This window comes from Bubalus kerabau, chromosome 4 (genome assembly GCF_029407905.1).
Source record: "Bubalus kerabau isolate K-KA32 ecotype Philippines breed swamp buffalo chromosome 4, PCC_UOA_SB_1v2, whole genome shotgun sequence".
Lineage (NCBI taxonomy): Eukaryota > Metazoa > Chordata > Mammalia > Artiodactyla > Bovidae > Bubalus > Bubalus kerabau.
In genome coordinates this window covers 94,905,224-94,919,139 of record NC_073627.1, presented here as the reverse complement: position 1 = coordinate 94,919,139, position 13,916 = coordinate 94,905,224, and the positions used below count along the sequence as shown (strand labels likewise).

At 40.1% G+C, this 13,916-nt stretch overlaps 1 protein-coding gene across 1 annotated transcript in view; it reads right to left on the bottom strand.

Moving 5' to 3' along the window:
* The window catches only part of FREM1 (FRAS1 related extracellular matrix 1), a 273,665-nt gene that overhangs the window by 48,464 nt on the left and 211,285 nt on the right, over nucleotides 1-13,916 (bottom strand). The window contains exons 25-26 of the mRNA XM_055578036.1: nucleotides 8,379-8,520; nucleotides 5,390-5,585 (exon numbers count right to left, since the gene is read on the bottom strand). Coding sequence (XP_055434011.1) covers nucleotides 5,390-5,585; nucleotides 8,379-8,520 — 338 coding nt within the window. The remainder of the gene's footprint in view (nucleotides 1-5,389; nucleotides 5,586-8,378; nucleotides 8,521-13,916) is intronic.

Genomic DNA, 13,916 nt, shown 5'->3' with positions numbered 1-13,916 from the left:
GGGCAGCGGAGAGAGGGATGAACTGGGAGATTAGGTTTGACATACAAACACGCATAGGCATGTGTGCTCAGGTGCTCAGCAGTGTCTGACTTTGTGCAACGCTATGGACTGTAGCCTGCCAGGCTCCACTGTCTATGGGATTCTCCAGGCAAGAATACTGGAGTGGGTTGCCATTTCCTCCTTCAGGGGTCTTCCCAAACCAAGGATTGAACCTGCATCTCCTGTGTCTCCTGCATTGGCAGGTGGATTCTTTACCACTGAGCTACCTGGAAAGCCCATACACTACCATGTGTAAAACATAGCTAGTGGGGAAGCTGTTGTATGGCACAGGGAACTTAGCGCGGTGCTCTGTGATGACCTAGATGGGTGGGATGGAGGGGGTGTTGCTGGGAAGGAGGTCCAAGAGGGAGAGGATATATGTACACATGGACACATAGAGGGGGTTCACACTGTTGTAGAGCAGAAACTAACATAACACTTTAAAGCAATTATACTCCAATAAAAAAATACTTAAGAAGTGACAAAAAAAAAAAAAAACAACCCTAATATGATATAGTAAGGTTTCTATGACTGGGACCAATCACAGAATTTGGCCAAAGACATGAGCAGATATCACAGAGAAGGGGCAACACATAAGGCCAATAAAGATGCAAGATATGCTCATTCTCATGAATAGTCAGGGAACTACAGATCAAGATCACAATAAATTGCCATCTCATATCGCTCTGATAGGGCAAGATGTGGACAGCTGAAGACAACAAGTGTTGAAGAGGATGTAGAATCTTGCATACAGTTCTAGTCAGAACGTAAACTGGTACACAACCTAGAATTATTTTGTAAAGAGTTGGATACTCACATATGCTTTGACCCAGTGATGCCACTCCAGTGGTGTGCTGGAGAGAAACATGTGCACTTGTACCCAGGAGGTCTGTGCTAGAAAGGTCACGGCAGCTCTGTTTGTAGCTGAAAACACTGGAGACAACCCAGATGCCTTTTCAGAAGGTGAATGGATAAACAAGCTGTGGCCTATTCACACAGTTGAATTTCACAGAGTAGCAAAATGAATGCACTACAGCTACATGCAGTCACACAGATGTAGCTTATTAACATGTATCAGTTGAGTGAGCAAGTCCCAGAGAACTACAAACCAAAGTAATAAACTTAACGCAAAATTCAGGATGGTGGTTTTCTCTGGAGGATGGAACAGGTAGATAGGTAGATTCTGATACTGTTAATATTCCAGTTCTTGTATGTATGGTGGCTGCACAGCTGCTGTTATGTGTATTTAAAAGACTGTATGAGTGAGTGTCTGAATGAGCAAAGAAGTTGATCACACACAAAAGATACAGAGCTTCATAAACTAAAGGTTATACCAAATTTTGTTCACCTGAGGTTCATAAAAAATTATCATAATTAAAATACCCTTGAGTTTCAACTTTGTGCTAAGTAAGGGAGAAAGACTCTTAAAACTTTACACCAACACTGTGATTAGCCATTGCCATGTGTCTAGGCTATAAATGAGGAAACTAAGGTGTACAAATGTTACCAATTTGGAAATGATTATACAATGAGGAAATATAGAGCTAGAATTTATACCCAAGCCATCTGACCCAAGAGCACACACTCAAACATTTCACTATTTTTGTTTACTCTCTTTAATACTGGAAAAGACCCTGATGCTGGGAAAGATTGAAGGCAGGAGAAGGAGATGGCAGATGATGAAATGGTTCAGTGGCATTACCGACTCAAAGGACATAAGTTTGAGCAAGCTCTGGGAGTTGTTGATGGACAGAGAAGCCTGGCATGCTGTAGTCCATGGGGTTGCAAAGAGTTGGACACAATTTGGCAACTGAACAATGACTAACTTCTAATAGGTAAAGACCAGTTCAGCTCAGTTCAGTCTCTCAGTCGTGTCCAACTCTTTGTGACCCCATGGATTGCAGCATGCCAGGCTTCCCTGTCCATCACCAACTCCTGGAGCTTACTCAAACTCATGTCCATTGAATCAGGATGCCATCGAACCATCTCATCCTCTGTTGTCCCCTTCTCTTCCCACCTTCAGTCTTTCCCAGAATCAGGGTCTTTTCCAATGAGTCAGTTCTTCATGTCAGTTGGCCAAAGTATTGGAGTTTCAGCTTCAGCATTAGTCCTTCCAATGAATATTCAAGACTGATTTCTTTAGGATGGACTGGTTGGATCTCCTTGCAGTCCAAGGGAGTCTCAAGAGTCTTCTGCAACATCACAGTTCAAAAGCATCAATTCTGTGGTGCTCAGCTTTCTTTATAGTCCAACTCTCATATCTATACATGACTACTGGAAAAACCACAGCTTTGATTAGACAGACATTTGTTGACAAAGTAATGTCTCTCTTTTTTAATATGCTGTCTAGGTTAATAGCTCTTCTTCCAAGGAGCAAGCGTCTTCTAATTTCATGGCTACAGTCACCATCTGCAGTGATTTTGGAGCCCACACCCCCAAAAAAGTCTCTCACTGCTTCCATTGTTTCCCCATCTATTTGCCATGAAGTGATGGGACCAGATGCCATGATCTTAGTTTTCTAAATGTTGAGTTTTAAGCCAAGTTTTTCACTCTCCTCTTTTACTTCCATCAAGAGACTCTTTAGTTCTTCTTTGTTTTCTGCTGCTAAAAATTCTATAGTGCAAAACAAAGACTTACGTATCCTAAAATATTGATATTGCCATGACTGGGAAATGCTGTTTTAGATGATCAAATTAGTCTTTTTTATATATTATGCTTTTTAACTCAAAACACAACTTAAGTTCAATGTAGAATCAACAGTCAACCTAACTCTACATCAAAACCTGAGCCGCAGATGCTTCTGAGGGAGTTAAGATGAATACATCAAAGAAGAAAGAGGAATGAATAAAGCCAGGAAATAAAATTCACCCACAGGATGAAGAGCAGAAGATAGAACTGAGAGGAGGAAAAATATCTAGGTTTGGCCTGAACCCAGTTTTTCAGCACTGTTTTTCACATTAGTCAGAGTATGGATGAGGGTCAACTATAGGCAATGTCCTTCTAAACGTCTCTCAAAGATGTCCAAGTCATTTCTGCCACCGTGCAAATCAGAAGTCACGGCACAACGAGAAAGCATAATGTTATTTATAATGGCTCCCAAAAAGTGTTCAAATATGCTAATGTTAGGGCCTGATTTAGTCTAACAATTCAGTATAATTTCATTTAGAGATGAACAATTCTGATTATAAAGTTATACTGCGACCTAAGAAAATTTCCTCCAAAAGAAGGAAGGAAGGGAAAAAACCAAAGCAGTGAAGAAGGAGGAGGAAAGAAGGAAGGATAGGATTCTGTACAGAGATAAAAAATACCACCAAATTTTAAAAAAAGCTTCTGAACTACTGAAAGTTTCAACAGGTTACTGTATCTACTTGATTAAGTTTTCACAAATCCTTTTAGAAAATAATCACATGCCACTTGTAGCAGAGGCTAGGGAGGACCTCACTAGCCTCAGTACTTTTTCTTCTGGATGTACTGTTCCAGTTTCCACTGCCCAGACTCCTTAAGGTGATTCAGCTACCAGGATGTACAAAGGGCAAGTACCCTACCTCCAAGCCTAGCCCGTGAAATTCTCCCATTTTCCTTCACATACCCATGTGTGCATGCACAGCCATGTCCAACTCTTTTGAAACCCCATGGACTGTAGCCCGCTAGGCTCCACTGTCCATGGGATTCTCCTGGCAAGAATACTGGAGTGCGTTGCCTTTTCTTCCTCCAAGGGATCTTCCTGATCCAGGGGCCAAACCCATGTCTCTTGCATCTCCTGCACTGGCAGCAGGATTCTTTACAACTGCACCATGTGGGAAGTCCACTGTCATCCACATCTCATTCTCAAAGTGACTCCGAGGCCTTCAGAGACAAAGATCCCCTGGATAGAAAGAATCCCCAGGTGGGTGCATGGAACAGAATACTTCTGTGTTCCCCAGGGAATGCACCATGCTAAGAATGACAGGACAGTCTGCTGCCCAAATACATATGTTGTCTGCCCAGATACTTCACTTGCATTACATTTTGCCTGGACAAGTATTTATGAAGAATGTAGTCTTACTTTTACAAAGAGAAATAAATGTGTACAGTAACATGAACTTATTATGTATCATCAAGAAAATAAGCAAATAAAATATATAGTCTTCCCCTTCAAAAAAAAATATCCAAATCAGTCAATCTGGATTAAAATTTGTTTTAAAAAATTCAGGACAGCTGTAATTTTACCACATACAGGAAGTAAAACTTTTACTGTACCTAAGCATCCAATTTAATTTAGCTCTGAGCTTTCTGGCAGCCAAGGCAAAAAAAAAAAAAGCGCATTCTGTTAATCTGTCAATCAAGCATGTACTAAGGATCTAAGACTTCGCTTGGTCCTGAGATTATATAGATCTTGGACTATACAGATGAATGAGATAGGATCTTTACTCTCCTCACACAAGCTCTAAGCGAAAGTGTGCAGTAGTAACAGTTGAGAATCAAAGACCTACTCGCTCCCTTGCTGAGCTTTCAGTACTTTTTTTGCTCTCCTCCTTCTGCCATTTATGTGCTGTTGAGTCCCATCATGCAAATGGTCTGCTTAATTAATTCAAGAGAAGCTTACTATCAGGACTTCCCAGGTGGCCCAGTGGCTAAGACTCTGTACTCCCAATTCAGGGGACCTGGGTTCAATCCTTGATCAAGGAACTAGATCCCACATGCTGCATCCGAGAGTTCTCTCCACAACTAAAGATCCTGCCTGCATGTTCCAACAAAGACCTGGTGTAGCCAAATAAATACAAAATACATTTTTTTTTAACAGAAAAGCTTATTATCTTACAGCATTTTCCCTCATCCCTAAAGAGTATGTGTTAGCACTTTCAAAGTGAAAAGAGTAACAACTTTCAACCTTTTCAACAACAAAATTTCTTTGTATTATTTTAAATTTTTAAAAAATATATTCATTTATATTTCCTTTATCATTACTGTATTGGAAATCTTTTCCCTTTCAAATTCTGTTTTTAAGTAATCATTCAATTCCTGAAGATAAAACTAGGGTTGGCCCATTGATTTGTAAAATTTTCCTTAAAGCATAAAACCTTGACAATTAAAGTAACCTGTGCAGCCATATTGCAGACAAGGCCAGATTTTTAATAGGCTTTTTGAAATACTGAAACTAACACATGAATTGGCTACTCTTGTAAACCAGGGGAACCAAGTGAGGAGCCCACGGATCAAATCATAATGGATGGAATTTCAAATCTGAAGATGGAAGGGAGAAAGGAAAGGAGGGAAGGAGGAAGAGAGGGAGAGAAGATGGGAGAGGTTTACAGCAGCGCACGTCTGCTGTACTAGTTCGTCCCGATACAGCCTGACAGAGATGCTTTACCTCTCCCCGTATCCTTGATGGTGATGTGACAGTCAAATGCCGGTGACCTGTTGTCGCCGTCCCAGAGGTGGAAGGTGAAGCTGTCTTGGTTCTTGGAGTCCATGGCCCCGGTGTGTGTATATCTCAGCAAGTTCAAATCCACTTCTTCCTGAGTGCATTTCATGCCAGGGTACAGAGGGACCCAGTCCCTCCCTATCTGAAAGATGCCAGAATCAGTCAGCGGCCCAGGTTTCCCCCGCCTCCCAAGGTGTGTTAGTGAACATCTTCCATATCCTCTGAAAACTTCCAATATAAACGATATTTCAGGGAAACCCCAGATTCCATTATTTTGCCATTCTACCTCATATTTTCCATTGAAATTAATGTATTAAAATAATTTCAGACCTTGGGAAAAAAGCTAGCTCTAAGCAAAGAATTTTTGGCAAAGTCATGTGGCAATTCAACTGCAGTGCTACTAAGGTATTTATCATAAGCCATCATAGCTGACTAAATATTTCAATTGATGAGAGCAGGTGGGTAATTGAGCTGTTGGAATTGATTCTTTAAAAATTAAATGTGTTTCACTTGGGATTTCCTTTTTTCTTTTTAGATCATTTAGATCATACCATTGTTCAATTAATAAAACCTGTATTTCAAACCAGTTTGTCACTGGAGTTATCTGAAGTAGATAAAGCACAAATAGAATGGGTGTATTTACTGTCCCTATGGTTTTCAGGTTTCCTAAAGACCAAAGAAAATGATCAAAACTTCTATTACTCCCTACATTTATATCCTGAGTCAGCACAAAAATAACTACAAATATCATATATGTACTGTTAATTATACTCATCTAAAATAACCCAGCATTAGTTAAGCATATATTCTATACAGAACTCAGTGCAGAAATTGTGGCATTTTCAATGAAAAGAGGTCTTTCTGCTGAGGGAGAACAACTGAGAGTATTAGAAAATACAGTAATAATAAATCTGTCTCTGATTAATAATTCTGTTGTTATTCTCTTAAGATGTATAGCTTTCCCTAAGAGTGGCTTATAAAAGTAATCTGACATAATTAAAGAAAAATGTCATCTTAAAAATTTACTGTATGATATTATCAAGTGCTTTTCCTATGTTTTAAGAGACTAAAACAGAAATTTAAACATTTGTTTTTTATTTCCTTTGACACATTATTTCACATGCCCTCCTCTCCCCATCACCATGTTACCACTTGCTTTTGTCACTCTATTTGATAAAGTTCCCTCCTCTTTAATGGTTATGTCCAGCTGATGTTTACACATAGGTATGCTCTGCCCCAGTTCTCACTGGGTGAAAGTTAATTATGTTCTAATAATTAGGTTCATTGTTTGTTTGTATTATAAGGTTTATTTGAAAATTTAATTTTTAAAGCAGACACTCTTTCAGGTTTTAAACCTGACAGCCTGTAATCTATGTAACTTTTTTCTTTATGGTCTTTTCCCAGAAAGTAAATACACAAGAAGATACCTTTTGCTTTCCCTCATCTCCATCTAATTCCCTACTTGCATTCCCAAGTGTGAGCTTTGACTTGACAAAATCCATCTACAAGCCCCCAAAGAGGAAGAAAATAAGAGTTGGACTCAATGGGGGTAAAACGCAAGAAAGTCAACAAGAAAACAAAGATGCATGAGAAAGTCCAGGAGGCGGGCTCCCTGGTCTTGGAGAGACTTGGAGAACCCCTAGGGAGCTGGGAGAGCACTCTATGGCGCCATATTGGGAACCTGGACCCATCTGGATTTTTACATAACCAAAAACACATTCGCTCCCATGCCACCCAAATGTGTGAGCTCTCACTGCATTTCTGCTTCATTACTCCTTGAAATGAAATAAGGCCACAGCTGCACCTCAGCTTAAATCAGTGATTTCTCTTCACTTCGATTCTCTATGGTGCCCACAATCTAAGACAATCAAGCTGTTAACCACAGAATAAATCCTTGCTGCTATTCTCAGGCTGTGTCTACATTTTATTAAACATTAAGCATTCAAATAATCACATAGACATTTTGACGAGTTACTTGAGTAACCTTCTCAAGTGACAGATCTGTAATTTGTATTGAGTTGATCCTTGGGCATCACATACAAAATCTGAACTAGTCTGGTGAGCACCATTTGTTAAAAGACTATCTTTTCTCCACTGCTTGGTCAAAATCGGTTTGCCATACTTGTGTGGGTCTATTTCTGAACTCTCAGAAATAGAGATTTCTGATGCCTTGGTGGCTCAGATGGTAAAGAGTCTGCCTGCAGTGTGGCAGACCGAGTTCGATCCCTGGGTCGCAAAGATCCCCTGGAGAAGGAAATGACAACCCACTCCAGTATTCTTGCCTGGAGAATTCCATTGGATGGAGGAGCCTGGCAGGCTACATGTAGTTCATAGGGTCAGAACAGTCGGACACAACTGAGCGACTTCACTTTTACTTTCATTCTGTTCCATTGATCTATTTGTTTATTCCTGTACCAAACATACGCTGTCTGGATTACTGTAATTATAAAGTCAGTCTTGAAGTCAGATAGTGTCAGTCCTTCAATTTCATTCTTCTATATTGTGTCAGCTATCCTGGGTATTTTGCCTCTGCAGATAAGCTTTAGAATCAGTTTGTTGATATTCACAACTGTTCTAAAAAATAAAGCCTATTTTTTAAAATAAAAATCTGATGGAAATAAAGATATCTCAAAGTATGCCTGATTCTCATCAGAAACTAGACAACTTGCTTTCCCCAGTAACTTCCTATCCTCCAATTTAGGTACAATCCTAAGGAGAAATGAGCAGTGAAAAACCTTGATTTTGGTTGAATTTACCCTGAAATGAGTAAGTAAATTTAGAATAGTGTGAGTTCACTCCAAAATAGGAAAATTAAAATTTCTACTTTTGGGCAAAATATGATTATGACAGAATAAATTAAGTTATGCAAATCTGTGCATTGAAAAAATTTAAACCTGTTCACAGTCAATCTGAAAAATAAAAAAAGGCGACCAACCTTAAGTTGAAGTTGCCCATTTTGGGGAATTCTTTCAAATATATAGTAAATCTTCTCCCTGGGTGAGTCTTCATCTATGGCTGAGAGAACAGCGCTAGAAATAATACGAGTTTCGCCCATATTCATTGTAATTTCAGCCTTCCTGTAAAAAAGAAGATATCTGGGTTGATACCAAAACAGAAGACATTGCTTTAACAGGGGACACTCATAATGACTATTATAGTGCTCAGCCTTCAAAAATTAGGGAATGATTTTCAGTCTCCAAAGTACTAAAAATGGTGAGTCAGTCTTGTGAAACAAGCTCTCATTTCACCTTACCTGTGAAAGTCCTGGAAATATTTAGCCAGGATTGATGAGCATGGCACGAGGTAATTACTTACTCCTGTTTACATGTATAGAACTTTATAATTTTATATTAAAACTTATTTTATAAACTGATATTTTTCCAAAATTTTATTTGATATGAATATAACAACAGCTCCATGAAGTTAGTGGGCTAGGTATTCTCCTTCTAATTTTACAGACAGAAACTTAAAAAGATGAAATGACTTACTCACAGGTATTCTAGTACCCTTTATGATAGACCATTATGAATTTGGTGATATTTAGGCAATCTGTAGCCCTCTACATTACTCTTTCTCCTTGATAATCTTCTGGGTAACTAGCATTGTTTTCACAGCAATTCATCTTTTCCAAGCGCCACAGCTACCTGGTCAACTCCTGGCATCTTGAAGAGAAGGCTGGGGCAGGGAGCAGCTGTTACTTCCACCATAGAAACCGCTACTGTGCTTTCATGTGTCCTGTAAAGGGTGACCACCTTCACAGCCAATATTGCCATTTTCCCTGGTCTCACCAAAGTAAAGAAGGGATTTCTTTCCACCTGTTGTTTTTTGTTCTTGGTTTTGGTCATCACACAAGAACTAACTGGGACAACTTTGTTTCTGAGAAAAACTGGGAAGTTTCCTTGGGATTAAGATCAAGGACATTTTTGTAGCAAACTGACCATTCTCAACAGCTTTCCAGTCCTCTGCTGAGAAGTCAAAGCCCAAACACCTCAGTTCTAACCTTACTAGGTTTCTCTTGCCTCCTCGGAACTGACATCTTCCCTGGTAGTAGGAGGCAACTTTTGCTTTCCTCTTTATAAGAGACTATAATACCATTGAGGTAGGAGATAGATAGGCCCCTGGGCTGAACAGCTGCTGTTTGTCAACTGGAGTAAACTTGCAGTTTTGTTCTCACCTAGACACTCCAAGGACAAAGCTAGTGGCAGAAGCTGAGCGCTGCTGAAGTAAAGAGACAAGAGGACCAATCCCGAGGTCAAGGAAAACTTCTCTGCACAAATGCAGGAAGACTCCTTGGTGGTCAAAAGGCAGGGGGCACCAACTGTGTGAACATGTACCCACAAGCATCTGCAGTGAATCCATCTTAGTAAAAAGGTGCGCACACATGTTGGGGAGAATCCTTGAACAGGTCACATATGGGAAAAGAAACAAGATAATTAGCCAAAGGTAAACAAAGATCTGGAAGTACGGTCCTATATTAGTGATTTAAAATCACCCCCTTACTGCACTCCTCCTCATTAGGGTGGACACACACTCTTTCTCTACAGGTGTGTATTTCTGCCTTGCTTCACTCTTAAACACACAAAATGATTCTCTACGTGCTCTCCCATATGCTATACTGTGTCTCTGATAATAAACTTTGTACCTGTTTTTACAGTTTTGGCCTCCTTGAGAAATGCATTTTTCACTGAGGATAAGAGCCAGAGTCACTTTGCTTCTAGCCTCTAGACCCTTGTTGTCTAGTGGTGAGGATTCCTCATTTTCGTCCACGCTACCCAGGTTCAATTCTGGGGCAAGAGACTAAGATCTTTCTTCAGGAACACTCATTGCTGTCTCTCCAAGATCAACATCATTCTAGGAGGTTAGAATGGTGGTTTGGGACTTATGGAGATTAGTGGTGATTTTATTTATTTATTTATTTTTTTGGCCTCACATCTTGTGGGTCTTAGTTCCCTGACCAGGTATTGAATTCCAGCCTCTGGCAGTGAGTGCATGGAGTCCTAACCGTTGGACCACCAGGGAATTCCCAGTGGTGTTTTTAATAGAAATAGATGAACTGAAACAGGAACCCAATACAATGAAGATGATAAAGAGTCTGGTAGAAAGAAATGGTCAGAAAATGAGGGTTCAAGAGAGAAGAAAGTGTGTCACAGTGTGTTACCCTGAAAGGGACAAAGGCTCAGTGTAGGTAATTTATTTGGGAAGTGACCTCAGAACAAGTGAGAGGGAGGGGAGGAGGAAAGGGCAACAACGTAGCAGTTAAGATTGCTATGGGACTCAGTCCTACTGGGGATCTGTTGAAGAGTCACGTCAAAAATGCCACAAATTTTACCTCTGAAGGATGGGAGGCTGGGACCCTCACATTATCTACTACCTCTCACAGGTGGAGAATGTCCTCAGAGTGTTTTCCCCTGTGCCAGGACAGGGGCTGAATGAGCCACTGCTGCCCAGAGGCTGAAAAGCAGAGCACTATAGGTACTTAAAGAGAAGGCAATGGCACCCCACTCCAGTACTCTTGCCTGGAGAATCCCATGGATGGAGGAGCCTGGTAGGCTGCAGTCCATGGGGTCGCTAAGAGTCGGACACGACTGAGCGACTTCACTTTCACTTCTCACTTTCATGCCCTGGAGAAGGAAATGGCAACCCACTCCAGTGTTCTTGCCTGGAGAATCCCAGGGACGGGGGAGCTTGGTGGGCTGCCGTCTATGGGGTCGCACAGTCGGACACGACTGAAGCGACTTAGCAGCAGCAGCAACAGGTACTTCAGGAGGGTATGGACAGGTGTAGGGCATATTCCATCACTAGAATCAAATGTAGGCTAAGGGGGTTCAACCCCATGAGTCAAAACCACCGACTATAGCATCTAAAAAGAATACCAAAGAAATGGTGTCAAATGCACTAACAAGGTCCAGCCAGATGAGAAAAGCCATTAGATTTGGTGGGAAAGCCATTAGATTTGGAGACAGTGGGCAGAAATGGAAGAAGCAAACACAAGCTATTTCTCCAAACAGTTTGGCACTGAAATGAATGAGGGACTGGGTCATCAATGCAGTCTAAAACGAAGATACCTGCTAGCAATAATGATAATAACTGACATTTATGAGAACTTACTAGGTACTAACCAGCCTTTCAAATACTTTTACATATTTTAATTCATTGAACCCCTTCAACAACCACATGAAAAGGATACTGTTATTACTCTCATTTACAAAGAGGTTGACAAAGAGGTAGCAAGAGGTTAAATAATACATTCAATATCAAATCTGGGCTTCCCTGGTGGCTTAAATGGTAAAGAATCTGCCTGTAGTATGGGAGACCTGAGCTTGATCACTGGGTCAGGAAGATCCCCTGGAGAGGAGAATGGTTACCCATTCCAGTATTCTTGCCTGGAGAATTCCATGAACAGAAGATCCTGGCGGGCTACAGTCCATAGAGTTGAACAAGACTGAAGACCAGAACTTTCACATTCTTTTTCCCCCAAGATCACACGACCCATAAGTGGCTGAATCAAGACAGTTTGGCTCCAGAATTTGCTCCCTTCACTATTAACTATATCCCCGTGTCTTGTTAGCAGAAGGAATGAAAACGGAAGAGATGGAAGATGCAGTTGAGAAAAAATAATGGAGCATGTTCTGAGAGAAGGCAAGAGGCGATATGCTCAAGGACACATATGGAAGGGAAAAGAACAGAAGGGAAAAAAAGGAGAAACTTCAAAGCAGGGCTGAAGGAACTTTGGTGATTCTGTAGATGAAGCTATGCCAGGAGGTTTAACGGCAAGAATCTAGCAAGAAATAGTAAATCAGATAAGACTGAATGAGTGCCTTAAGTCATTTACTTTTCTGGGCTCAGTTATCTTAGTGAAGAAAACAATAGCTACTTGACACAATTTTGGTGGGGATTTAAATAAATATATGTGAACAAATCCAGCACACTGTTGTATAGAAAGCATTTAATAAACATCATTTTTCATCTCTCTCCCTCTTTCTTAGATAAAGTGAGGTCATCAGAAAGGAGGCTCTTTACTACCAAAATATCTTTCAAATATTCAATTTTATAAATCAGGATTATACTAATCCAAAATTCCAGTTAGAAAATACAGAAATAGTATGTGTATCACTGATTCATTTTGCTGAACAGTAGAAAGTAGTTTTAGTCACTCAGTCATATTTGACTCTTTGTGACCCCATGGACTGCAGACTGCCAGGCTCATCTGTCCATGGTATTCTCCAGTTAAGAATATTGGAGTGGGTAGTCATTCCCTTCTCCAGGGGATCTTCCCAACCCAGGAAGCAAACCTGGGTCTCCTGTAGGCAGATTCTTTACCATCTGGGCCACCAGGGAACACAACAGTGTAAAGGAACTATAATCCAATGAAAATAAATTTAAACAAATAATTATTCCTTAAATAAGGAAAAACGTTTCAAAAGGAAGATGAGTTATAAGCCCAGAAATCAACACGATTTGAAAAAATTTTTAATTTTTATAAATACACAAATCCTAAGGACATACACACAAAAATTTCTTATTGAATACTCTTAGTCAATCTGATGTCTGAGATGCAACTCTCCAAAAAATTATCTCCAGCATTTCCCATAATGCTTTCCAAGGACCTCAGTGGCCATAAGGAAACAGCAAGATAAGGAAGGGATTTGTTTCTTTTCTGTAAAGTAGAGGAGACTTTGGGAGTTTACACACTTTTAAGAAGTTGTTCACATCCTAATAAAAACTTAGACTGTCTACTCAATGCCCATCATGCTACACCATTGACATGGTCAAAGAGGTACCAAGACGCACACAACTCCCTCCATCTAGGACCTTAGAAGAGTTGAGCTTCCTAAAGTTTTGACCTTGGACAGTTCTCTACAGTTGCCAATGATAAGATAAATGGCTGGAACTAAAGATATATAACTGATGAAGACTCTGTAGCTATGATCAAACTGATCAGCTCCTGAGAAAGTTTGCAATGAATAATATCAGTACAGAATTTTTAAAAGGTGATCATCTTGACCTCAGGTGGCAACAGGGTATTGATCCCTACGGAACACAGAAGAGGACTGGAGGACAATGAAATATGAAGGTGAAAAAAATCACGGCAATATATTTCCCTCAGCCACTCTTAGTTCAAAGCTTAACCAAACCCACAGTAAGGACTGTCTTCAGTTGTATGATCACACTTTAGTTGAATTTATTTATTAATTACTCTCTGGTTTGTGTGTACGTGTACACGTGCATGTGCTTAAATATTTAGTACACTGTTCATTCTGTATTGTATGTATGGTCATTTGGAATTACTGACAACTAAATAGAACTTTTAGAGGAAAACCAAATAATTAAAAGGCCAATTTGAGAAATTTTAAGGAGGAGTAATGTTAACTAACATTTGCACTGAAGGTTCTAGGTGCTTAAGTCCGTGGGAAAGTTGCAACAGTCAGGAGTTGTTAAAGACTTCTCTCTGGAGGAAATACATTACACTTGC